The sequence below is a fragment of the Macaca fascicularis genome, chromosome 7, assembly GCF_037993035.2.
Source record: "Macaca fascicularis isolate 582-1 chromosome 7, T2T-MFA8v1.1".
Lineage (NCBI taxonomy): Eukaryota > Metazoa > Chordata > Mammalia > Primates > Cercopithecidae > Macaca > Macaca fascicularis.
Window position 1 is genome coordinate 26,779,800 of NC_088381.1, and position 25,779 is coordinate 26,805,578.

General features: G+C 38.3%; 1 protein-coding gene across 14 annotated transcripts in view; it reads right to left on the minus strand.

Moving 5' to 3' along the window:
- The window catches only part of GABPB1 (GA binding protein transcription factor subunit beta 1), a 76,306-nt gene that overhangs the window by 16,359 nt on the left and 34,168 nt on the right, over positions 1-25,779 (minus strand). For 7 of the 14 annotated variants that reach the window (XM_073995789.1, XM_045395442.2, XM_073995790.1 and 4 more), the window contains 5 exons: positions 14,017-14,124; positions 9,510-9,677; positions 6,615-6,809; positions 4,963-5,074; positions 4,494-4,607 (listed from right to left, as the gene is read on the minus strand). In XM_073995789.1, coding sequence (XP_073851890.1) covers positions 4,494-4,607; positions 4,963-5,074; positions 6,615-6,809; positions 9,510-9,677; positions 14,017-14,124 — 697 coding nt within the window. Of the gene's footprint in view, positions 1-4,493; positions 4,608-4,926; positions 5,075-6,614; positions 6,810-9,509; positions 9,678-14,016; positions 14,125-25,779 lie in introns of all 14 variants that reach the window. The other 7 variants (XM_073995786.1, XM_005559531.4, XM_073995787.1 and 4 more) reach the window with 1 other exon arrangement.

The following is a 25,779-nucleotide window of genomic DNA, read 5'->3' on the forward strand; positions in this document are numbered from 1 at the left end:
AAAAACTCTTAAAAGATTATTGATTTTTAAAATTATATTTATATTCCAAAACATAAAGCTCCCTGGATTAAAAAAAAACTATAACATAAATATTCACTGATCTAATTCAAAAGTCAAGTTGTAATATTTAAAGAAAGCCTAGATAATCTGCAGCACCTTTGAAGACATCTGAGATCTCTTGTTCAACAAGAACTCTGAATTTGGATGCCATAAAAATGAAATAAGACAGGGAAGAACACTGTCTTTGAAATGCCCTAAAAGACTGAAAATTCTACATAGAAACATTTAAATAATAAAATAGAAACTATGGGCCGGGCGCAGTGGCTCATGCCTATAATCTCAGCACTTTGGGAGGCCAAGGCGGGTGGATCATGAGGTCAAGAGATCGAGACCATCCTGGCCAAGATGGTGAAACCCCATCTCTACTAAAAATACAAAAATTAGCTGGGCGTGATGGCGCACGCCTGTAATCCCAGCTACTCGGAAAGCTGAGGCAGGAGAATGGTGCAAACCTAGGAGGAGGCGGAGCTTGCAGCGAGCCAAGATCACGCCACTGCAATCCAGCCTGGGCGACAGAGCGAGACTCCGTCTCAAAAATAAATAAAATAAAATAAAATAAAGTAAAATAAAAATAAAATAAATAAAGTAGAAACTATGTTCATTGAAGAAAAAAAAAAACTTTTCAAAGGTATTATGGCAGCAGTTTAACCTGAAATTAAAAACAAAAAAGCAAAAACAAAACAACCTCATGAGGCCCAGTATGTATCCCTTAAAGCCAACTGAGTTGTATTACCCTATTTTTTATACAGACCAAAAAACAATCTGCAAAACATATCTGGTTCAAATTTCACTTTTAGGAAGAATGGACGGAACTTTTTATTTTTATTGTTTTTCTTTTTTGAACCCCTATTTTGACACATAAGAAAGGAGGGAAATTTTAAAGGCACCAGATGCATTACACCTTTGGAAAAACCACTTTATTAGTAATTACCAGAAGTTGCTCTAAAGACAAAAAAGAAGGGTAATCACAGATGTGTATTTAATCAAGGTATTGTATAATTAGACCACAAGGAAGAATAAAGCTAAGCAAAGAAAAGTTGCTATAGGACTACAGGCTAGAGCTACGAAATAAGAGATGTATGAAAAAATATTTTTAAAGAGCCAGATAACTACACTACAGATGTAAGGCCTCCATCTTAACCAATCACAGCTTCTAATTCTACATCCCAAATAACCCTCTAATCTATTCACTCACTGTCTCTGTCAAATCTTCATTCACGCTATCACTATGATAACTCTTCCCTGGTTGACTGCATTAGACTCCAAACAAAACTCCCTTCCAAAGCATTCTTCTAAACCTGCCAAAGGATCATTTTTAAAGTCCTATATAATCTCACCTTCAGTCACCTTGAGTGACTCTTCCACTTACTGGGTTTAGCCGCACTGGCCTCCGGGTCCCCTAAAAAGTCAAGTTCTCTCCTGTCTCAAAAGCTTCACATGTCCCTCTTGCTAAAATGTTCTTCCCCAAACTTTTCCCTGACTAATGCCTACTTTAATTTTCAGTTTAAATGTTTCTTCCTCTAGGAAGATTCCATGATCCACTAGAGTGGCCTGTAAGCCTTAGTAGAAAGACAGGAAAATGTGATTGCTTCTGTATACTAATAAATAATGTACAACATGGTGGTGGTTTTCCTCATAAGAAAATATATATCCACAATTCCCCCCCCAAAAAAAGCTTTCACTTTTCTGTCTATTCATTTTGGAATGACTTTCAAAATGAAAATCACACAAAATGGTATGAGTTGGAATTAGTTCCAATCTATCTAAATCTTACCCATTCTTTAGAGCACAACTCAACACATTCCCCTCCACCACACCCACCCCCAACTCCAGCTAAAAGTAATCTCTTTCCACTGAACAACAATAGTAATTCAATGAGCTATTTTAATCATCCAGCACTGACAACCTGCTGTTATATTTGCTAGAACATCAAGAAAAGACAGAGGTATCATTTGGTTTCTCAATGAAAATATTATAATAGACATTCTAAGGGACTATTAATGGGACTATTAATGGATATTAATGGGACTACCATTAATATGTGTGGTATATGTCAAAAATGGTACTAACGTCATTTCCATTTTCTAATGGAAAGTTAATTCCACTGACTTCCAAATGGAAATCATTTCCATTTTGCAAGTCATTCCAAAATGAAGAGACACGAAGGTGCTATCTAAAGCCATAATTCCTGAGTGAAATGGCATGGTACCCTGGACTACCACAATTGCCTTCTCTTTATATATAGGACCATGCCAACCAGCTAGTTTCCATTTAAAATACAGTCCATCTGCTGCTACATTCTGGCTGTTTTCTACCCAGGAAAAATGTTTATTGTACCACTTAGCTAGTAAAAGAAAAGAGTATGAGCAGTAACAATCAGTGTACTGATGGAGCTTACACTATATTTTGGCCAACATCATTTTAAAAGGGCAAGAAAGTAGCAGAACACTTATTTCAACAGACTACCTATTACTAGAAAAAGCTACAGAAACAGATACATCCCAAAAGTAATAGTGACGCTTTTGCTTGAAATAAGGTAAAATGAAAATTACACAAATAATTCAATATTGTGTAATTCAAATATCACAAACCAAATTATAAACATTCTAAAACAGCCCACAGACCATGTGAATAAGCTGCATAAGACAGATGGTACATGATAGTGGTCACAGACACATACCTTGGGAATCAGTCAGACTTTGAGCATAATCCTCCTTTCTCTACTTAATAGCCACATGCCCTTTGATAAAATTATTCAACTTCCACAAACCGGTTTCATTATATATAAAATGGAGGTACCACTACTGTATTTTCCAGATTCTAACAAGCCCTTGAAAAGATATATATAAACATTTCGAGAATCAGGATGAGTCTGACAATTGATTTTAAAGAAACTGGATAGCCAGAAGTCAGAGAAATAATTTGTGGCAGATTTAGCTTTGCCTGAGTATGTGCAAATTGAGCTTTGAGTTGTTTACTCTGGTGATAACATACTTAAACTTTTATTTATTTTTTATTTTATTTATTTTTTTTTTTGAGACAGAGTCTCCCTGTGTTACCCAGGTTGGAGCACAGTGGTACAATCTTGGCTCACTGCAATCTCCACCTCCAAGGTTCAAGCGATTCTCCTGTCTCAGCCTCCTGAGTAGCTGGGATTACAGGCACATGCCACCACATCCGGCTAATTTTTGTATTTTTAGTAGAGATGGAGTTTCATCATGTTGGCCAGGCTTGTCTTGAACTCCTGACCTCACGTGATCCACCCATCTCAGCCTCCCAAAGTGCTGGGATTATAGATGTGAGCCACTATGCCCACCCATTACTTTTTTTTTTTTTTTTTTTGAGATAGAGTCTTGCTCTGTCACCCAGGCTGGGATGCAGTGGCACAATCTCAGCTCACTGCAACCTCTGCCTCCTGGGTTCAAGCCATTCTCCTGCCTCAGCCTCCCCAGTAGCTGGGATTACAGGGGCACACCACCACATCCAGCTAATTTTTGTATTTTTAGTAGAGACGGGGTTTCAGAAACATGTTGGCCAGGCTGGTCTTGAACTCCCAGGTTCAAGTGATCCTCTGACCTCAGCCTCCTGAGCAGCTGGACCACAGGCACCAACCACCACACCTGACTAATTTTTTATATTTTTTGGTAGAGATGGGCTTTCAGCATGTTGCCCAGGGTTCCGGGCTCAAGGAATCCACCTATCTCGGCCTCTCAAAGTGCTAGGATTACAGGTGTGAGCTACCATGCCCAGCCAAAGTAAGTTGTTTAAACAAAAAGTCACAAACTAGTAAATCAAGGGCCAACTTAGATACAGGGACATTTTTTTCTATGAGCCACAAAAGTTTTGTTTTGTTTTTCAATTAGTTACCAAGATTTAATGTTCTTTCAAAATCCAGATTCACAGCTTCCTATTAAAAAACAGAATTTGGGAATACTGGGCTGATGACTATAATCAGTTAGAGCTCAGTCACAGATGACTCCCTGCCCTTGCCCCACTCTTCAGCCGGGCGTAATCTCAATCCTGCACACCTTAGCCTTTTATTGTCTTCCTGGCCTTTGTAAATATTTGAATCTCCAACTGTTTTTTTGTTTTCTTTTTTTTTTTTTTGAGACAGAGTCTTGCTCTGTTACCCAGGCTGGAGTGCAGTGGCGCAAACTCAGCTCACTGCAGCCTTCACCTCCTGGGTTCAAGCAATCCTCCTGCCTCAGCCTCCCGAGTAGCTGGGATTACAGGCATGTGCCACCACGCCTGGCTAATTTTTTGTGTTTTTAGTAGAGATAGGTTTCACTATGTTGCCCAGGCTGGTCTCAAACTCCTGACCTCAGGCAATCCACCCGCCTCACCCTCCCAAAGTGCCAGGATTACAGGTGTGAGCCACTGCACCCAGCCTGAATCTGCAATTTTAATGTACACATTAGACGTGCTTTTCTAACCTGGAGTTTCTGAAGAATTGGACAATGGAGCAGATGCTTCAGCTAAGGCAGCTAATGTAGCTAATACTGATGTAGAAGAGTTTCCAAACTGAACAGCAGATACACCCGTTTCATCTGTAAGAAAAAAGAAAATAGATTTGAATTTCTAAGGAGCTTAATCCAATGCATATTTCTGATACTCTATTTACCTTATTTGACTCTTAAACAAAGCTTGGATAGCATTAGCTTTTGAAAGGTAATACTGCAGTAAATTTTGCAGTATCACCTTTCTTTAGATTGTTTTGTCTCATAAAATTTTTTTTGCCAGTTATGCCAAAGAAAACCAAGGTGGCTGATAGAATCTTACCCTTGTTCTCCAACAGTCCTTTCTTAAAATGATGAATACCTACTAAAGCATAAAATCCCAAAGCCTATCCTATATGCATCTCAATACCTGTTGCCTTGGATGAATTTTCTGAAGATACCAGACCTGTTAGGTTCACCACCCCTCCAGGTCCAATGATAAACTGTGGTGTTGCAGCATGTATTGTCACAGTGTCAGGACTCTCTGGGTTTGTGTTGATTTGGTTCTGCATAGCAATCTAGGGAAAAAATGACCACAGTGTTTTCAGAATTATAACCAGAACATATAGCACAAATTCTCCATATAATACAAACACACATGTAAAGGAATATTCTCAAAGAATAATCACATAGTACAAGTGGAAATATATGTCTAAGGTCCCCTGACAGTGTAGGGGCACACTATGGGTATATATTTATATCCCGAGTCCCCCTCCTAGGTAAAGCAGCAAAATCCTGGGAGAGGAGAAATGAGTATCTAAAAGGTTTTTAACAGAACAAAGAACAACTGGACATCAAGCCGGTTGAGGTGGCAGGTGCCTGTAATCCCAGCTATTCAGGAGGCGGAGGCAGGAGAAGTGCTTAAGCCCAGGAATTTGAGACCAGCATGGGCAACATAGTGAGACCCCCATCTTAAAAAAACCAAAACCAAAACAAAACAAACAAACAAAAAATATTTCTCTAGCTATAGAAATTTAATTATTTCTTCTATATTTGGCAATACATAATACCACATATATAAAGCATGTCCTTCTCAATTAATCGTTCCCCATCTTCAACCCCCAAACTGCACTCCTAAGAGTAAAAGAAATGGAAAGAGGCATGGTAGAATTCATTTTCCTGAACATAAAACATCTTTTAAGTAACTAGTGAAAGCTCAAAGGAGTTAGACAGTCTTAGAAAAGAAGAGTTCTACTGCTGGGATCAGGGACAAACAGGCAAGAAGAGGCATTAATTAAAGAAGATAATTTATATTATGTCATATGGCTGAAAATAAGAGAAGTAATGTTAGTTACTAGAAAAATCTTCCCAAAAGCCAAAAACAGCAGATCTTTTTGAGGATGTTGAAAAATAAAAGAAACAAATCAAACTGCATCACTCACTCAAGGGATGTTATTACGGTTGCTAATATATACACTTTTTAATTTTTATAAAGTCATTTATAGTAGACCTGGAAAAATCATATAGTATCAAAATGCAACAAAAATAATAGAATAAAATGTCTAGGGCCAGGCGCAGTGGCTCACACCTGTAATCCCTGCACTTTGGGAGGCCGAGGCAGGCAGATCACCTGAGCTCAGGAGTTCGACACCAGCCTGGGCAACATGGTGAAACACCACCTCTACTAAAAATACAAAAAATTAGCCGGGCGTGGCAGCATGCACCTGTAGTCTCAGCTACTCAGGAGGCTGAGGCAGAAGAATTGCTTGAACCCAGGAGGCAAAGGTTGCAGTGAGCCAAGATCGCACCACTACACTCCAGCCTGGGTGACAGAGCAAGACTCTGGCTCAAAAAAAAAAAAGTCTAAAGGGAAATTTAGAAACTTAAAAATCAGAAAGTCATCACCTTATCTAACGTTAATGAAAAGACTGGCCTTATAATCAAGAAAATGAATAGTAATAAACAAAGAGGAAGTGAAAGAGAAAAAGGCCTATCCAAAATAACTAAGCCTAAAATGAAAGGCTACAAACGAAATAGTTTAAATCATCCACAATATAAGAGATCCCTCTACTGATAATTCTTTTTCTTTATGTTCTTAAATTAAAAGTCAAAAGTTACCTGTAATATCTCTGCTAAATCTTCATTTCCATTGTCTATTGAAATATCAAATGCAGTTTTACAAAATTTACTTTGCGTGTGTACATCAGCACCATATTTGATTAAAAGTTCCACCACCTCTTGATGATTGTGTTCTGTGGCCCAATGGAGAGCTGTCATCTTTAACATGTCCTTTGCATTGACATCAGCACCATGCTACAAAAATATTTCAAAGAGATTACTAACATATGAAATATTATATTAAAAATTCCTGATATGAAATTATTAGTCTGTGCTTTAAAGTAAGAACAAATAACATAATCAATTCTTTATTTGTATATGTTAAATACATGTTCCAGGCCAGGTACAGTGGCTCACACCTGTAATCCCAACACTTTGGGAGGCCAAGGCAGTTGGATCGGCTGAGCTCAGGGGTTTGAAACCAGCCTGGGCAACATGGCAAAACCCCATCTCTACAATACAAAAAAACACAAAAAATTAAGGGCCAGACATGGTAGCTAACATCTGTAATCCCAGCACTTTGGGAGGCTAAGGCAGGCAGATAACTTGAGGTTAGGAGTTCGAGACCAGCCTGGCCAACATGGTAAAACGCCATCTCTACTAAAAATACAAAAATTAGCCAGGCACAGAGGCACATACCTGTAATGCCAGCTACATGGGAGACTGACACAGGAGAATCACTGGAACCCAGGAGGCAGAGGTTGCAATGAGCCAAGATCATGCCACCGCACTCCAGCCTGGGCAACAGAGCGAGATGCTATCTCAAATAAATAAATAAATAAATAAATACAAAAAATTAGCTGGGTGTGGTGGCACACAGCTGTGATCCCAGCTACTCAGGAGGCTGAGTTGGGAGGATTGCTCGAGCCTGGGAGGCGGAGGTTGCAATGAGCCAAGATTGCACCACTGCACTCCAACCTGGGTGACAGAGTGAGAGCCTATCTCAGAAAAAAGAAAAAGAAAATAAAAAAAAAAATATATATATATATATACACACACACACACACACATACACATGTCCCAGCAATCACCACTTAATCTGTCACTTACAATCACCACTTAATCTGTCAACTTAATCATTTTTCTCTCATGCTGAATTTCCTGTTTTCCTTCTAATTTCTTAGGAATGAGGCAATTATTTTTTCAGTCACCCAGCTATGGGCATAAAGAGCTAGAATGGCATAAGAAATGAAGGAAACTATGAGCATTCCTCTAAAAGCTTCTTTAATGTTTGTATAGCAGCTGGTCCCTTGGTTCCTCATTTCCACAAAAAAAAATCTTTTGCTTTCAAAACCACTGTAACCCAGAAAAAATAAAAATAAAAAAATTATAAAAAGAAAACCAGTGCACCATAAAGAACTGAAAGTAAGCTAACTAGAGATATATTGTCCAATATGACAGTCAATAGACACATGTAGTTTTTGAGCATTTGAAATGCTGCTAGCCAGAATAGAGATGTGCTATATGTATAAACACACACTGAGGCCAGGTGCAGTGGCTCATGCCTGTAATCTCAGCACTTTGGGAGGCCAAGGCGGGCAGATCACCTTAGGTCGGGAGTTCAAGACCAGCCTGACCAACATGGAGCAACCCTGTCTCTACTAAAAATACAAAAAATTAGCGGGGCCTGGTGGTGCACGCCTGTAATCCCAGCTACTCGGGAGGCTGAGGCAAGAGAATCACTTGAACCTGGCAGGCAGAGGTTTCGGTGAGCCAAGATCACACCACTGCACTCCAGCCTGGGCAACAAGAGCAAAACTTCATCCAAAAAAAAAAAAAAACCACACATTGAAATTGAAAAACATACCAAAAAAATAGAATGTAATACATCTCATTAATAATTTTTGTACTGGACTGGGCGTGGTGGCTCACCCCTATAATCCCAGCACTTTGGGAGGCCGAGGCAGGCAGATCACTTGAGGTCAGGAGTTAGAGACCAACCTGACCAACATGGTGAAACTCCATCTCTACGAAAAATACAAAAATTAGCCAGGCGGGTTAGCGGGCACCTGTAATCCTAGCTACTCAGGAGACTGAGGCAGGAGAATTGCTTGAAACTGGGAGGCGGAAGTTGCTATGAGCCAAGATCGTGCCACTGCACTCCAGCCTGGGCAACAAAGCTAGACTCCATCTCAGAAAAATAATAATAATAATAATAATTTTTATACTGATTTCATGTTGAAATGATAATCTTTGTATATATTGGGTTAAATAAAATATAAAATTAGAATTACTTTTTAAATGTAGCTACTGGAATATTTAGAATTACAGTATACGTGATTTGCATTTATGGCTTCCATTGTATTTCTTTTTGATAGGCTGATCTAGAGGCCAGAATAAGAAGGATCAAGCAGAACATCTATCACTCTATGTTTCAAAATTTTCTACAAGGTCAGGAGTTCGAGACCAGTCTGGCCAATATGGTGAAATCCCATCTCTACTAAAAATACAAAAATTAGCTGGGCGTGGTGGTGGGTGCCTGTAGTCCCAGCTACTCAGGAGGCTGAGGCAGGAAAATCGTTTGAACCCGGGAGGTGGAGGTTGCAGTGAGCCGAGATGGTGCCACTGCACTCCAGCCTGGGTGACAGAGAGAGACTCCGTCTCAAAAAGAAAAAAGAAAAGAAAAAAGAAAAAAACGCTGTAGTCCCTCACCATAAGATAGACCAAGGTCCAAGAAATAAATTAGTTGACTTAACTAAGAATATACCTAAAGAAAGTTTTGTCCCTCATGAAATGAAAGCTGTAAGATAATTTTCATTTAATGGGCTTATACACACAAAAAATGAAATACTATAGATAAAATACTAAGTACGCATTTAACAAAAACTAGTTCCCTCTCCTTCTTATAAAACTCTAAAGCCTTTTAAAAGCAAAGTGCAAAAAGAGAACACATACCTTAAGTAAAACCTCTACTATGCTGGCATGGCCCTCAGAAGCTGCCATATGTAATGGTGTTCGGTCCACTTTGGTTCTGGCATCTCTGCTTACACCAGCTCGGAGCAGTACCTCTGTGGTGGAATAATGACCATACTGTGCTGCTAGATGAAGTGGAGAAGTTCCCAACTGTACCACAGAAAAAAAAAATCCACATTTACAGTATTGTTAGTACACTTCTGTTTATATAGTAAAGATTTTCTTTACATTATCTGTTTACATAGTAACTCAAAACTCAAAAGAAATGACTAGATTCATGCTTATCACATCCTCTTCATAGATGCCTTGAAGAATTCCCACTCTCAATGAAGAAAAAAATCCAGTATTTCCTTTAATTCAAATTTTCTTTCTTCATTATTTTTTATCAGATAAACTGCCTGAACAAAATTAATTTCATTAGAAATTAAGAGACAGTGGCCAGACGTGGTGGCTCACACCTGTAATCCCAGTACTTTGGGAGGCCAAGGCAGATGGATCACTTGAGGTCAGGAGTTCAAGACCAGCCCGGCCAACATGGTGAAACGCCATCTCTGCTAAAACCACAGAAATTAGCCGGGCATGGTAGCATGTGCCTGTAATCCCAGCTACTCAGGAGGCTGAGGCAGGAGAACCACTTGAACCCGGGAGGCAGAGGTTGCAGTGAGCCAAGATTGCGCCACTGCACTCCAGCCTGGGCAACAGAGCGAGACTCCATCTCAAAAAAAAAAAGTTCACTATGTTATGAAGAGATTAAGTGGGATATATGTATAAAAGTCCTTAGTCCTATCTCTCTCTATATATATATATTTTTTGTTTATTTGTTTGTTTGTTTGATTGATTGTTGTTTGCTTAATTAGAGACAGGGCCTCACTGTGTTGCCCAGGCTGGGGTGCAATGGCTATTCACAGGTACAATTATCACACACTACAGCTCTGAACTGCTGGGCTCAAGCAATCTGCCCACCTCAGCCTCCAGAGTAGCTGGGACTACAGGCACACACCAACGAACTTAGCTAAACCTTACATTTTCAAGCGAAGGTCATCTCAGCAGATCAAATAAATTCCTTAAACAATCCTTTCTTTCTCCATGCTTTGTCACTTTTTCTTTATCTAACCTTTTCTATACTCTTAAATGTCAGTATTTAATGAAAATATCTCAACAGCCAATTTAGCAACCAGGAGCTTTGCTCAGTTTGACATTAGGATCTACTTTTTTATTTTTGTCTTCTGAGACTTTCCCTTCTTGGTTATTGATGCAAAACATATACACATATATGCAGGTTTTTTTGTTTTGTTTTGCTTTCTGAGACAGGGTCTCACTCTGTCACTCAGGCTGGAGTATAGTGGGGTGATCACAGCTCACCGTATCTTCAAACTCCTGAGCTCAAGCGATCCTCCTCCCTCAGCCTCCCAAAGTGCTGGGATTATGGATATGAGCCACCACACCTGGCCATGTAGTTTTTGTAGCTTTTGGGGGTTTTTTTTAATTCATTTTTTTAGAGACAGGTTCTTGCTCTGTCGCCCAGGCTAGAGTGCAGTGGAGCAATCGTAGCTCACTGTAACCTCTAACTCCTGGGCTCAAGCGATCTTCCATCTCAGCCTCCAGAATTATACTGCATGTATTTCTCTGTGACTTGCCTTCTTTTGATCGATATTATATTCATGAGATTCACCATGTTAATAAATATAAGTATAGCTTGCTAATTTTCTGTGTTCTATAATATTCCATTGAATGAGTAAGCCACAATTAATTTAACCAGTATTGATGAATATTCGGGTTGTTTCCAGTTTTGTGTTATTATGAATAATGTTGCTGCTAAATACAGAAGTCTTGTATATGTTTCAGGCACATGAACACATTTCTCTTGGGAATAGTCTTAGAAGCCCAACTGCTACATCATACAGTATGTACATCTTCAAATTTACTATGTGCTGCCAAACTGTCTTCCAAAACGATTATACCAATTCCACACTTCCACCAAAAATATGTGAGAGTTCCCACCATCTCCTCACCAAGCCTTGGTACTGATCAACTGTTTTTGCTAATCTGGTGGATATATAATAGTTTTTCATGATTTTCCTCTGCATTTGCCTCAATCTTAATGTAGTTGAGTATCTTTTCATGTTTATTAATCAAACTTTCTCCTTGATAAAGTACCATATAAAGTCAGTCTTCTATGGCCTTGTCTTTTTATTGCTAACCCATGGAAATTCCTTATGTATTATGGATACTAATCCTTCTTAAGATCTTTTTGGCTTTGGGAGGCCGAGGCAGGTGGATCACAGGGTCAGGAGTTCAAGACCAGCTGGCCAACATATTGAAACCCCAACTCTACTAAAAATACAAAAAATTAGCCAGGCATGGTGGCAGGTGCCTGTAATTCCAGCTACTTGGGAGGCTGAGGCAGGAGAATCACTTCAACCCGGGAGGTAGAGGTTGCAGTTAGCCAAGGTTGCACCACTTCACTCCAGCCCAGGCAACAGTACGAGACTCCATCTCAAAAAAAAAAAAAAAAAAAAAAAAAAAGATCTTTTTGTCTTGAGGTACTACAACATCACTATGATGTATCTAGATATGGATTAGTTTTTAAATTCACTCTGCTGGAGATTTCTTAGGCTACTCAAATCTGTGGGCTGCCATCTTTCATCAGTTCTGGAAGATTATCAGCAATTACCTCTTTGAATTATTTCATCCCTATTTTTGCTCTTTTTGTGGATCTATGATCAGATATTAGACTTTCTCACATGATCCTTCATGATTCCTAACATCTCTTTTACATTTTCTATCTATTTTTATCTGTGATATAGTCTGGATCATCTTTTTTCATACCTTTCAGTTTACTAATTTTCTCTTTAGCAGTTTCTAATCTGTTACTAAAATTTTATCTCAAGTCCTTACAGGTCTGCTTCTGTTGACAGTTGTTTTAGCAGGTTACTGTTCAAACTGGCATGTGTCCATGTGTTTAGTTATTTCTGACTGCTCACTTTCCTTTGAATTTCATTTGTGGATATGAAGCCTGGGATGAAGCCAGGTTCCTCCAGAGAGGATACTCATCTGCTTCTGTCAGGAACCTGGGGTAATCCCTAGTCCAAAGATCACTTCAAACTCATTTCTCAGTTTACAGTTTTTTAGACTACACAAGTATTTATGAGTTCAGGCTGCAAGTGTGTACAAAGGATGCCTTGTGATTCCGAATTCTCACCATCAGATTTTTTTCCTCTCTCCATTTGATGTCTTGGTTCACATCAGCTTATTATCTTTGCAGCATCATGGCAACAGGGACGAGGGCAGGAGCAGATAGGAGGAGGGACAGGGTATTCCTGCTTAACCTTACACTGAAGGTGCAGCTCTTTGGAATTCCAGAATTATGAGAAAAGATCTCCTATCAGACTTCTCTCCATGAACAGTCTCAGGTCTTTATCTTTAGTACCCCAAGTCAGTGAGGAAGAAAACCCACCAGACAAGTGTGAGTTCACCTAATGTTCTCTAGGTAAAATTTCTCTGGGTTTTAGCCTTCACTTGGTTTTTCAGGTTGATTAGCTCTTTCTTTCTAACTCAGCAGTGTACTTAAGAAGATTTTCTTTAACATATTTAATCAAAAAGTCTTTATTCTTTAAAGATACAAGTTGAAATATTTATGGACAAAATGATATGGTCCCTGGAATTTGCTTTAAAATAACACAGAACAAAAAATAATACAGTAGACAGAGTTATAGAGGAAACAAGATTTATCATGATTTGATAATTTTTGAAGTTGGGTAAAGAGTATTACAGGGATTGATACATATTTGAAATTTTCTATAATAAAAAATTTTTTGTTTTTCATGAAAAATGTAAAAATAACAAGAGAAAGGAAGGCGAAAACAACAAAACCAATAATCTGGAATTTTTAGTTGTTACCAATGGGAGGGTTAATTCAGATTCCTAGTATTCCATATCCCCAATACAATGCTTTTTTATTTGCCCCCAGAATTAAAGAGTTATGTTTTTTTGCCCTCCCCACAACTGCCTTCTTTCTATAGTTGTCAAGATCTCATTCCCATTCCTTTCTTCCTCTTTGATCATGTTCGCAATAGTTTTACAAGTACTAATTGAAACATAAACTTGTTTTTCTTTAGGAGTGACTGTAACACTAACGCCAATCTTTATCAGTATCTTTCTGAATTATAAATTCTACTGTGCTATTTATAAGGCCTTTAAATTAAATCCCAAGCAGACACATGTTTATATTCATGCCACATTAATGCACTCCAAAGTTTGAAAGAAAAAAATCTTTGTGGATGAAATATTTGGATAAGGTTATCCAGTATCAAAGAAAATAATATAAACCACTTCTTTTAGGACAGTTATAATTCTAAAATAATAAACGAATTTGCAAAAAAAAAAATTTTTTTATCACTTATAAACACAATCCTGACTACATTTTTCTCTGCAAAAACTCAAAAATGAGAAGAAAAAAAAAACACACAACATTAAAATCATTCTTTACCCAGTCTGTAGTAAAAGGAGCTCCATTTGCCATCAAAATACGAACTTCATCATCTTGACCTGCTCGTGCCGCTTCTAAAAGCTTCTTTCCCAAATCTACCAGGGACATCTAAACAAAACATAGATGAACTGAACATCAAAATCTCCATTTGTACATTATGACATGACATTTTCCCTCCCTGTCTTTATTAATAAGTCAATTCTCAATTATCCCTTCAAAAGAGTGTGCCATGGTTAATACAAAATTACAGATCATACAAAAGCAATTTATATTGGATTTTAGAATCCATTTTTCTTTCTCATTAAGTTTTTACTTAGAATAAAAGTAGTTTAAATTCTCCAAATACATCTGGTAAAAGAAGAGGTAAGTAGCAGAGAAAAGCTGGTCTAAATTTTTATTTATTTATTTATTTATTTTTGAGACAGAGTCTCGGCCTGTCACCCAGTCTGGAGTGCGGGGGCACGGTGTTGGCTCACTGCAACCTCCACCTCCTGGGTTCAAGCGATTCTCCTGCCTCAGCCTCCCAAGTAGCTTGGACTACAGGCATGCACCACCACACCCAGCTAATTTTTCTATTTTCAATAGAGACAGGGTTTCACCATGTTAGCCAGGCTGGTCTCAAACTCCTGACCTCAAATGATCTGCCGGCTTTGGTCTCCCAAAGTGGTGGGATTATAGGCATGAGCCACCACGCTCAGCCAAGCTGGTCTAAAATTTAAAACTGGCAACTAATTGTTTTCACTGGAGGGTTTGCAGCAATAAAATTTTTCATAAAAGTAAATAAAGTGCAAGATATTATCATCTGTTGTTGGTGCAAATTAAACTAAACTTACCTTAAATTATTTTGCAATAGTAAATGTGTTCAAAATTTTAAAATACAAATTTTCTGCCCTCCTACATGCAATGTATATTTAAGTTCTTGCAGAAAGTAAATAATTCACATTCTATGAAAATACTAAAAAGAGAGTAATAGTATTATGAATAGACTATCTGTCTCATTAGAGGCTAGAGGCCAGGTACGACGACATACCCCTGTAATCCCAGCAGTTTGGGAGGCTGAGGCAGGTGGATCACTTGAGGCCAGGAGTTCGAGACCAGCCTGGACAACATGGTAAAACCCTATCTCTACTAAAAATAAAAAATTGGCTGGGTGTGGGAGCTCACACCTATAGTCTCAGCTCCTCAGGAGGCTGAGGCACAAGAATCACTGGAACCCAGGAGGCAGAGGTTGCAGTGAGCCGAGATCGCACCACTGCACTCTAGCCTGGGCGACAAAGTAAACTCTGTCTCAAAAAAAAAAAAACAAAACAGGAAAGAGTATCTTGTGTCTTAAATTTAATATATCTGAAAAGGCTAATGTCCCAGCCTGGGATGTAAGGTGTGCATGGGTGTGTATGTATTTGTGTCTTCTTGAATAAGAAATATTGAAATACATGTCAGAAAAAAAAGATTATGACAGTAGAATATAGGTAAATTAAGATTTGAATGTATCACAAACATTCAAATTCAAGGGATGACAGTTCTCAGAAGAAAGTTTCCAAACCCAGAAAGACTATCCAGCTGGAAGATTACTCAATTATGTTACACAGTATCGTAAATAAGGAAAAGCAGAATTTTAGGCCTGTAGGGAAGGGAAATATGGAACCCCTGAGATTTACAATGAAAAAATGTGCCTGGGGTATAAATTTATCTCAAAAAAAGTATATACTCTGAGGGTTAGGTAAGTAGTCAAGAGGAAATAAGTTATAAAGAGTAATGGCAGGTTGATCAGTGTATCTCTCCTTGTATGAACTATTATTACAGGTTGAGTATCCCTAATCCAAAAATCTGAAATCTGAAACTTTTTAAGCATCAAAGGAATGCTCATTGGAGCATTTCAGATTTTGCATTTTTGCATTAGGGATGCTGAACCAGTAAGTATTAATGGAAATATTCCAAAATCTGAAAAAACCCAAAATCTGAAACACTTCTGGACTAAGTATTTCAGATAAGGGATACTCAACCTGCACTCAATAAGGAACAGAAAGGAGTGTATGTGTGAGAAGGAAGTTGGCAAATGGGGCTTGAAAAAGTTATTTCTGCCAGGAAGAACTGAAATGTTCTACATCATTAAAAGGGCTGTCAAGAAATCTAAAAGGGGTAATTATAAGAAAAGCTGTCCATGAAAATAAACAGAATTATGCCTATAATTTTTAATGAATTAGGTAAGATGGGAATAATCAAGCACAAAAGAGATAACCAGGGACAGATACTAACACTTGGAGGCTTGCACAATAATTAGGTGAGATATACATATCCCAAACAGGCCTTCATCACAAGGCAGGAAAGAATTTCTTAGAATTGTTTCATTTGTAAGGATAAAAATAATCTATATTATGGTCAGGCACAGCGGCTCACACCTGTAATCCCACCACTCTGGGAGGCCTAGGTGGGCGAATCACTTGAGGTCAGGAGTTCGAGACCAGCCTGGCCAACAGGGTGAAACCCTGTCTCTACGAAAAATTCAATCCAGTCTGGGCATAAGAGTGAGATTCCATCTCCAAAAAAAAAAATCTATATTATATTCTGGAGTAAAGAATAGGAAAAACCACCACATGTACTTGTGGGATTTATATGGGATTTTTTTTTAATACACTTCTCTGTGATACTTGCAACATTTTCATCCTTGCATTTCTGATTTCCTTTCCTTTTTTTCTCCTATTCTCTCATAACCTTGATGGAGTCACTGAAAGCCAAGATACTCCTCAATCCTGCTTAAAGTCACTAAGATCTATAGAGATTACTGATCTCCAATGAGGCATTTTTTTCCTAGATAATATGTAACTGCTAGACAGTAAAAATTAACATCATATTCAACAGGCAAGAAACCTGCAAAAATAATTTCCTATTAAACGGCAAGATAAAGCAAAAAGAAACTGACCTCTCTCCTACAGAAGTACGGTAAAATCTGAACTGGTCACACTAACAAATATAGCACCTATACTCTGAATGATATAAATTTGGCTTTACGATGAAATATATCTTTCCAAAAATAAACATTTTTAAATAGGTTTTACGCAGGTAATATAAAATCAGTTTGCATTCATTCAGCATACATACTGCCAAATGGTTTAGATATCTGAGTATCTTTTGTGAAGTGCCAGTTTAGGGCTTTTCCCCATTTTTTGAAACTGGGTTGTCTGTCTTTTTCTTATTGATTTGTAAGCATTCTCACATATGTTCTGGATATAAGTCCTTTGTCAAATATAACAAGTACTATAAGTATCTCTGTCCAGAACCCTGATTTTTGACCCTCTAGCTTATGTTCTTTCTTTGATAACACATAGTATTTTCCATACTATTAAAATAAAATAATCAAAATAAAATAAGAAATGGCAAAGAAATATATTTACCACAAAAATGACTAGAAGAAACAGTCATGTTTTACTTATTTAAAAGACTTGACTCAAAATGAAAAGGGCGGGAAATAAACAGCAAGGACCCAACACATCAATAGTTAAAAGACAGGCCATACATTTTAAAGAAAAGAAAATAGAAATAATTCACAAGGGCAAAAAATGCTCAGTGTCACTGCTAATCAGGTTAACAAAAAGTAAATAATTTTAAAGTAATTACTGATGCAGCCAAGAATTAGGTGAAACTGATACTTTGATATATTGACAACTCAGATATGCTGATAGTAATATAAGTGGATCAGCTTTATTTTTTAGTCAACTTGGCAAATTTAACAAGTTACAAAAATATCTGAGTCCATTGACCCAGTAAGTGACCCCACTTCTAAGAATCTATTCTAAAGGAAAGATATATTGAAACAGATCTATCAGTAAAGATTATATATGCATACACATATATTATATATAATAATTCTTATAATGTGACCAATCTAAAGGTAGGAAAATGATTGAATTGTAGAATCTAAAGGAACAAAATGCAGTAATTTAACCTAATAGTTTTGAAGCTATATAAACAACAAAAAATTTATGCCACATCATGAAAAGATATAAAACTTTTTTGTCAAAATACGCATATAAAGTATAAAACACTGAAAAATGTTAACAATTGTTTAGGATGGAATGATTATGGGAAATTTTGTCTTCATTTTACAAAGTTTCTATAACATTACTATATTACCTAATTTTAAAAATTTTTTTTCAAAGGGACAAATTACATTGTATGACTGTCAACTAAGCAAATGATAACATTAAGGAAAGTTTTATGTTCCTGACTTACTAGATGGGATGAGCAGGAAAAAAATAAAGAAAATGTAGAATGTTGGGAACTTAAAATATCAATCATATATCTGCTTACATGAATTATAATAAAATCATGAAGCATTTGAACAAATCAACTTTGTCCATAATTATTCAATTGTCCTAATTATTCAAAACATATCACAGTTTAGGACCAAATACACTTAAGTTACTCTGGTTTTAAATTTCCATGAGCAATACAGCCATATGGTACATTAATGAGATGGATTCTTGGAAATCAGTGGTTCTCACTGGCAGCAGCACTGCCCCCTTGAGAGCCCTTTGTATGTTTATGGCGGCATTTTGGGGACTGAAGGTGCAGATGTTCTGCTAGCATTTAATGGGCAAGCGCCATGGATACGAGAGGTCCAGCAAAGGAGGGAATAGTCCTGTAGAACAAAGAATTGTCACATGTTCTGGATAATTTTCAAAGATTCCACTGAAAACATATCTAAGGCTGGAATCTAACATGTAAACAAAATGTATTTTTTCCACAGTGTTAATGTATTCCAAATATTCTAGAATGCAGCCGTACTATAAATCTATTTGTTTTGTTCAGAAATTTACTAAGAGTTGTTTGTCATTTTGGAAAATCATGTCAATGCCACTTTGGCATGTGCATCACCAATATCATATATCAATCAGCTTGTTCAGCTATCACATTCACAGTGATTTTATGTGCCAGCATAAGCATTTTACTAACTCACTGTGACATCTAATGCAGTGTGCTCAAGTATTTACATATTTTAATACACATTTTATTATAAATTGCTTTTCAAATTATCCTTTATATTATAATCAAAACATGACTTTTTTGAAATCATGCAGATCAGTAACATTAACTATGATTTTCTTTCTTTTCTTTTGAGATAGAGACTCTCTCTGTAGCCCAGGCTGGAGTAGAGTGGCGAGATCACAGCTCACGACAGACTCGACCTCCCAGGCTCAACCAATCCTCCCGCCTCAGCCTCCCGAGTAGCTGCAACTACAAGAGTGCACCATCATACCTGGCTGATTTTTGTATTTTTTGTAGAGATGAGTTTTTGCCACGTTGCTCAGGCTTGCCTTGAACCCCTGGGCTCAAGCGATCTGCCTACTGCAGCCTCCCAAAGTGCTGGGACTATAGGCATGAGCCACTGCACCCAGCAACGATGATTTTCATTTAAAGTTAGCAGAAGGGGCAATACAAAATATTTATTATAAAAAGGTGGCAATGGATCTAATAAGATTGAAATAAATGGAAGAAAATACACATAAGATCAAGCAAGACAAAAACCAAAGGTGCTCTGATTTTCTTGTCAAGATAATTAGTAGTTTTAAATAATGAAAACAACAAAATCGTAGCATTTTCACTCTGTCTCACCTAACAGGGACCACACACACTCATCGTAGTTTTTGACCCTTAGAGGAACTCAATTGTAATAACATAACTACACTGACCAAGGGGAACATAGCTCCAGGTCAAGTCACTAATTTACTCAGTTCAATATTTATATATTAAAATTCTGGATGGGTGCAGTGATTCAAGCCTGTAATCCTAGCACTTTGGGAGGCCGAAAAGGGAAGATCACCTGAGGCCAGGAGTTTGAGACCAGCCTAGCTAACATGGTGAAACCCCACCTATCTCTACTAAAAAAAACACAAAAATTAGCCTGGTGTGGTCCCAGCTACTTAGCTAGCTGAGGCAGGAGAATCCCTGAACCCGTGAGGCAGAGGTTGTAGTGAGCGGAGATTGCTCCACTGCACTCCAGCCTGGGCAACAGAGCAAGATTGCTTCAAAAACAAACAAACAAAAATCATCAGAGATAAAGTGCTAGTTTTTTTTTAATCATTTAGTTTAACAACAAAAATATATTGCTTTTTTGGTGTGGCAAATAAGTTCTTTACTCCAATTAAAATGTATGTTAAGGCTGGGCGTGGTGGCTCACGCCTGTAATCCCAGCACTTTGGGAGGCCGAGGCAGGTGGATCACGAGGTCAGGAGATCAAGATCATTCTGGCCAATATGGTGAAACCCCGTCTCTACTAAAAATACAAAAAATTAGCCTGGTGTGGTGGCACACACCTGGAGTCCCAGCTACTCAGGAGGCTGAGGCAGGAGAATCGCTTGAACCTGAGAGGCAGAAGCTGCAGTGAGCTGAGATTGCACCACTGCACTCCAGTCTGGGCAACAGAGCCAGACTCCCTCTCAAAAAAAAAAAAGAAAAGAAAAGAAAAAAAATGTATGTTAATAATAAATCTATTATACAAACTAGCTACTTTTGCTCAAAAGGACACGCCAAGAGAGCCATCTAGTGGTAACAGGAATTACTACCAATAATTACATGTTAAAGCTTAGAGTATTTTGTTTTGAATTTTTCTGTAATTTACAGCTTATAGAGTGGTTGTGAGGATTATGGCATCTACTGGACATGAAAGCTCTATAAAATCATAAAGTACTAGTTCCACGTGAGTGGTTACTAACACTCTAAAAGAGTATGAATTTTAAAAATGTTTACACCTATTATATATATATATATTTTTTTTTTTTTTGAGACGGAGTCTCACGCTGTTGCCCAGGCTGGAGTGCAGTGGCGCGATCTCGGCTCACTGCAAGCTCCGCCTCCCGGGTTCCCGCCATTCTCCTGCCTCAGCCTCCTGAGTAGCTGGGACTACAGGCGCCCGCCACCGCGCCCGGCTAATTTTTTTTTTGTATTTTTAGTAGAGACGGGGTTTCACTGTGGTCTCGATCTTCTGACCTTGTGATCCGCCCGCCTCGGCCTCCCAAAGTGCTGGGATTACAGGCTTGAGCCACCGCGCCCGGCCACCTATTATATTTAATAAGCCTTTACTCACATTAAAACTTTAAAATAAACTTTTTATATAATTCTTATGCTCAATAAGTACAATTATAAATCCAATATAAATCTCCTAAAGATTTTCTCCACTTTTTGTATTACACACACATCCTACACACACATCCAAAGTCTTTAAAATGTTCATACTCTTTGACTAATAATTCTACTCATATAAAACCATCATAAGGAAACTTTTCAAAACCCTAAATATATTAATGCTAATGCTATTTAAAATAAGGAAAAAAACAACTACAAACAATGATTAAAGACATTAAGATATGTCAGGCTGGGCGCGGTGGCTCACGCCTGTAATCCCAGCACTTTGGGAGGCCAAGGCGGGTGGATCACGAAGTCAGGAGATCGAGACCATCCTGGCTAACATGGCGAAACCCTGTCTCTACTAAAAAAATACAAAAAATTAGCCAGGCATGGTGGCGGGCGCCTGTAGTCCTAGCTTCTTGGGAGGCTGAGGCAGGAGAATCACTTGAACCCGGGAGGCGGAGGTTGCAGTGAGCCAAGATTGCGCCACGGCACTCCAGCCTGGGCGACAGAGCAAGACTCCATCTCAAAACAAAAAAAAAGATATGTCATAATGGAATACTGTAGTGATTTATTTATTTTACATTATGAAAAATTTGTAATATATATAAAGTAGACTGTCGTATAATAAACTTCCACATAGCCAACATTTAGTTTAAATATTATCAATTTATGGCCGACTCATTTCCCACCTCCACCCACTCTTTTGAAGCAAGTGTTAGACATTATACCATATTATCTCTAAATATTTCAGTACAGATCTCTAAAAGATAAAAATATTTTTTAAATAATACTATATATATTCATTTGAAAGTATTTACAAACAGTATGTAACAGTTTAAGAATCAGGACTCTAAGTTGTATATATACCATGATCTTAACAGAAAAACACTTGGGTTCGAGTGTGATGGCTCATGCCTGTAATCCTAGCACTTTGGGAGCCCGAGGCAGGTGAATCACCTGAGGTAAGGAGTTCAAGACCAGCCTCGCCAACACAGTGAAACCCCGTCTCTACTAAAAATAATAATTAAGAAAAGAATTAGCTGGGTGTGGTGGCTGACGCCTATAATCCCAGCCACTCAGGAGGCTGAGGCAGAAGAATCACTTGAACCCGGGAGGTAGAGGTTGCAGTGAGCCGAGATTGCCCCTTTGCACTCCAGCCTGGGCAACAAGAGCAAAACTCCGTCTCAAAAGAAAAAAGAAAGAAACAATTAAAAAAAAAAAAAAAAAAAAAAACTTGGAAACAATACACCATGTTAATGGAAATTATGAATTTTCCCTTTTTTCTACTTTTTTCTAAGTTTTCATTTTTTATAACAAGCATATATTACTAATGCAATATTAAAACTTTTATTAAAAAGCATTTTTTCAAAATTAGGTTACAGATAAGGTGATAAAGTCTTTAATGTACATTAGATATTGAAAGCATTTCTCATAGTAAAAGTATGTAAAATATGACTCCAAGTAAAATTTAGCATATTATAATCATGTGTACATGTATGAAAATATTCCAAATTTAGTTGCCTACAGTCTCATAAGAAAACAATTTCAATAATAATAAAAACAGTCCCTAGCATCTTGCTCTTTATCTGTATTGTCTCATTTTATCTAAAGTGCCTTAACAAGATCACTATTGTCTCCATTTTGCAGAGGAAGCAAGTGAAAAGTAAAAACATTTACCAAAGAACCCTAGTTTTGATCTTAAAATCCGACCCTTATTCTCAATTCTTCCTGTGTCCTAAGTTGGAGAACACTGGGAATCTGCTGGGATATAAAGGGCATGTCCTCCAACGATTTAAGTTTAGTGTCTCCCAGTGTAATTTCTTTGAACAGAAAAATCATCACGTGAACTCTGGTATATTTGGATTTTTCCCCCATGCCCATTTTACCTAATGGAGTTATTTTCCCCTTTATTTTTTTTTTAAATGATATTTTCAAATATTATATCCATATATGTATTTCCCATATACCCCTTTTTCAGAAATCCACTAGATGACACGTTCCACCAAAACCAAGAGTAAACCAGAAAGAATAATCAAGGCCTTCGGGAAATAAAGGATCCAACATAAACAGAATAGGAGAAAGTACCCAAAATGATGGTGAAGGGAGACCCCAAGACAACAACTGTGACACAGGCATAGAAAGCAAACCCAGATGGGAGCCAGAGAACACAATTCCAGGAAGGAGGTCTCCAAGGAAAAGACAGGCTGGTAAGTCTCCCAAGAAGAGAATGAATGCCAATGGAGAGTTTGGGATGGGTTAATGACGGATACAAGAAGACTAAGAAAAGAAAAAACTAGACTATTTTTCAGAAGGGAAAAAAAAACTATACCATAAAGGTATACATGTCCCTTGTATAGTTTTCCCTTTACACACACACACGCACATTTCCTTTGTGGTACAGACGTGGATTAGCTAAGAATAACAGTTCCTGGGGTGTAATGTAGAGCAAAATTTTCAGTGTAATCATATTGAAAAGATAAATGGTGAGGGAAAAACAGCTGAAGCCTCATCTTCATAAGTAGAAAGTCAAAAGGTATCTAATGTGGAAAAAAATCAAGAAATAGCATACATTTGTTATTTAGAAATATGAAGAGCTAAAAGATTCATAAAATGGAGACCTCTGGGAAAGAGGGTTCTGGGGTGGGAAGAAATAATACAACTGACTATAGGATTTTCATCAGAAGGCTTATATTTTTTACTTTTTCAACTATGCGCACGTATAATTTTTTTCTTCCGAGTCTCGCTGTGTCGCCCAGGCTGGAGTGCAGAGGCGCGATCTCGGCTCACTGCAAGCTCCGCCTCCCGGGTTTACGCCATTCTCCTGCCTCAGCCTCCCGAGTAGCTGGGACTACAGGCGCCCGCCACCACGCCCGGCTAATTTTTTGTATTTTTAGTAGACACGGGGTTTCACCGTGTTAGCCACGATGGTCTCGATCTCCTGACCAAATGATCCGCCAGCCTCGGCCTCCCAAAATTCTGAGACTACAAGCGTGAGCCACAGTGCCCTGCCAAAAAAGTTTTTATTTTTTATAGATTCAGGGTGTACGAGTGCAGTTTGTTACATGTATATATTGCATAATGGTGAAGTCTGGCCTTTTAATGTGCCCATCACCTGAATAGTGAACACTGTACCCAACAGGGAATTTTTCAACCCTTGCCCTTCTCCCACCCTCCCTATTATCACCCTCTGTATATCCATGTATAACCACTGTTCAGCTCCCACTTATAAGTCAGAACTCTGCACATATACTTTCATAAAAATAAAATTACAGGGCTGGGCGCGGTGGCTCACGCCTATAATCCCAGCACTTTGGGAGGCTGAGGTGGGCAAATCACAAGGTCAGGAATTTGAGACCAGCCTGGCCAACATGATGAAACCCCATCTCAACTAAAACTACAAAAAATTAGCTAGACGTAGTGGCAGCCGCCTGTAGTCCCAGCTACTTGGGAAGCTGAGGCAGGAGAATTGTTTTGAACCCGGGAGGCAGAGGTCGCAGTGAGCCAAGATCGCGCCACTGCACTCCAGCCCAGGCGACACAGTGAGACTCCATCTCAAAAATAAATAAATAAATAAAATCACAACAAACACGTTTACTGTACATAAGAATTACACAGTTTAAAGTCATCTCAACACATCCTTGTGTTCTCAGAAGTAACTACTATCCAAATGTTTAGTATGCATTCTTTCAGATCTTTTCTATGCGTATAGAAACATACACACAATGCTTACTTCTTTTTAAACAAAAACACGCAAAGGGGTCAGGAGGGTGGGCAAAAATAAAAAATTAAAATTCAAAAACACACAAAAAGGGATCATACTATACTGTTTGGCAACTTGCTTTTTTCCCCATTCACAAGCAATCTTCTTTTTTTCATTTTATTTTTTTGAGATGGAGTTTTGCTCTTGTTGCCCAGGCTAGAATGGAATAGCACAATCTTGGCTCACTGCAACCTCTGCCTCCCTGGTTCAAGCAATTATCCTGCCTCAGCCTCCCAAGTAGCTGGGATTACAGGCATGTACCACCAGGCCCAGCTAATTTTTGCATTTTTAGTAGAGATGGGGTTTCAACATTTTGGTCAGGCTGGTCTCAAACTCCTGACCTCAAGTAATCCATCTGCCTTGGCCTCCCGAAGTGCTGGGATTATGGGTGTGAGCCACCACTCCTGGCCAATCTTCTTGTTTTATCAGTGAAATCTTCCTGTGTCAGTACACACAGTTTTTTTATTGGCTGCACAGTACTATGGAGTGTGACAGGCTGAATAATGCTCCCCCAAAGATGTCTAGATCCTAATTCTCAGATCCTGTGAATATGCTACCTTACATGGCAAAAGGAACTCTGCAGAAATGATTAAATTAAGGATCCTGACTAGGGTGGTTATCCTGGATTATCCAAGTATGATGTAATCACAAGAGTTCTTGTAAGAGGGAGACAGGAGGATCAGAATAGGAGATGTGACACTGGGAGCAAAAGGTCACAGTCAGGGAGAAGGAAGCAGAGATCAGAGAGAGGATGAGAGAGATGTGAAGATACTATGCTGTTGGCCTTAACGATGGAGGAAGGGGCCACAGGTCAAGAAATGCATGCATTCTTTAGAAGCTAGAAAAGGAAAGAAAACAGATTCTCTCCTAAAGCT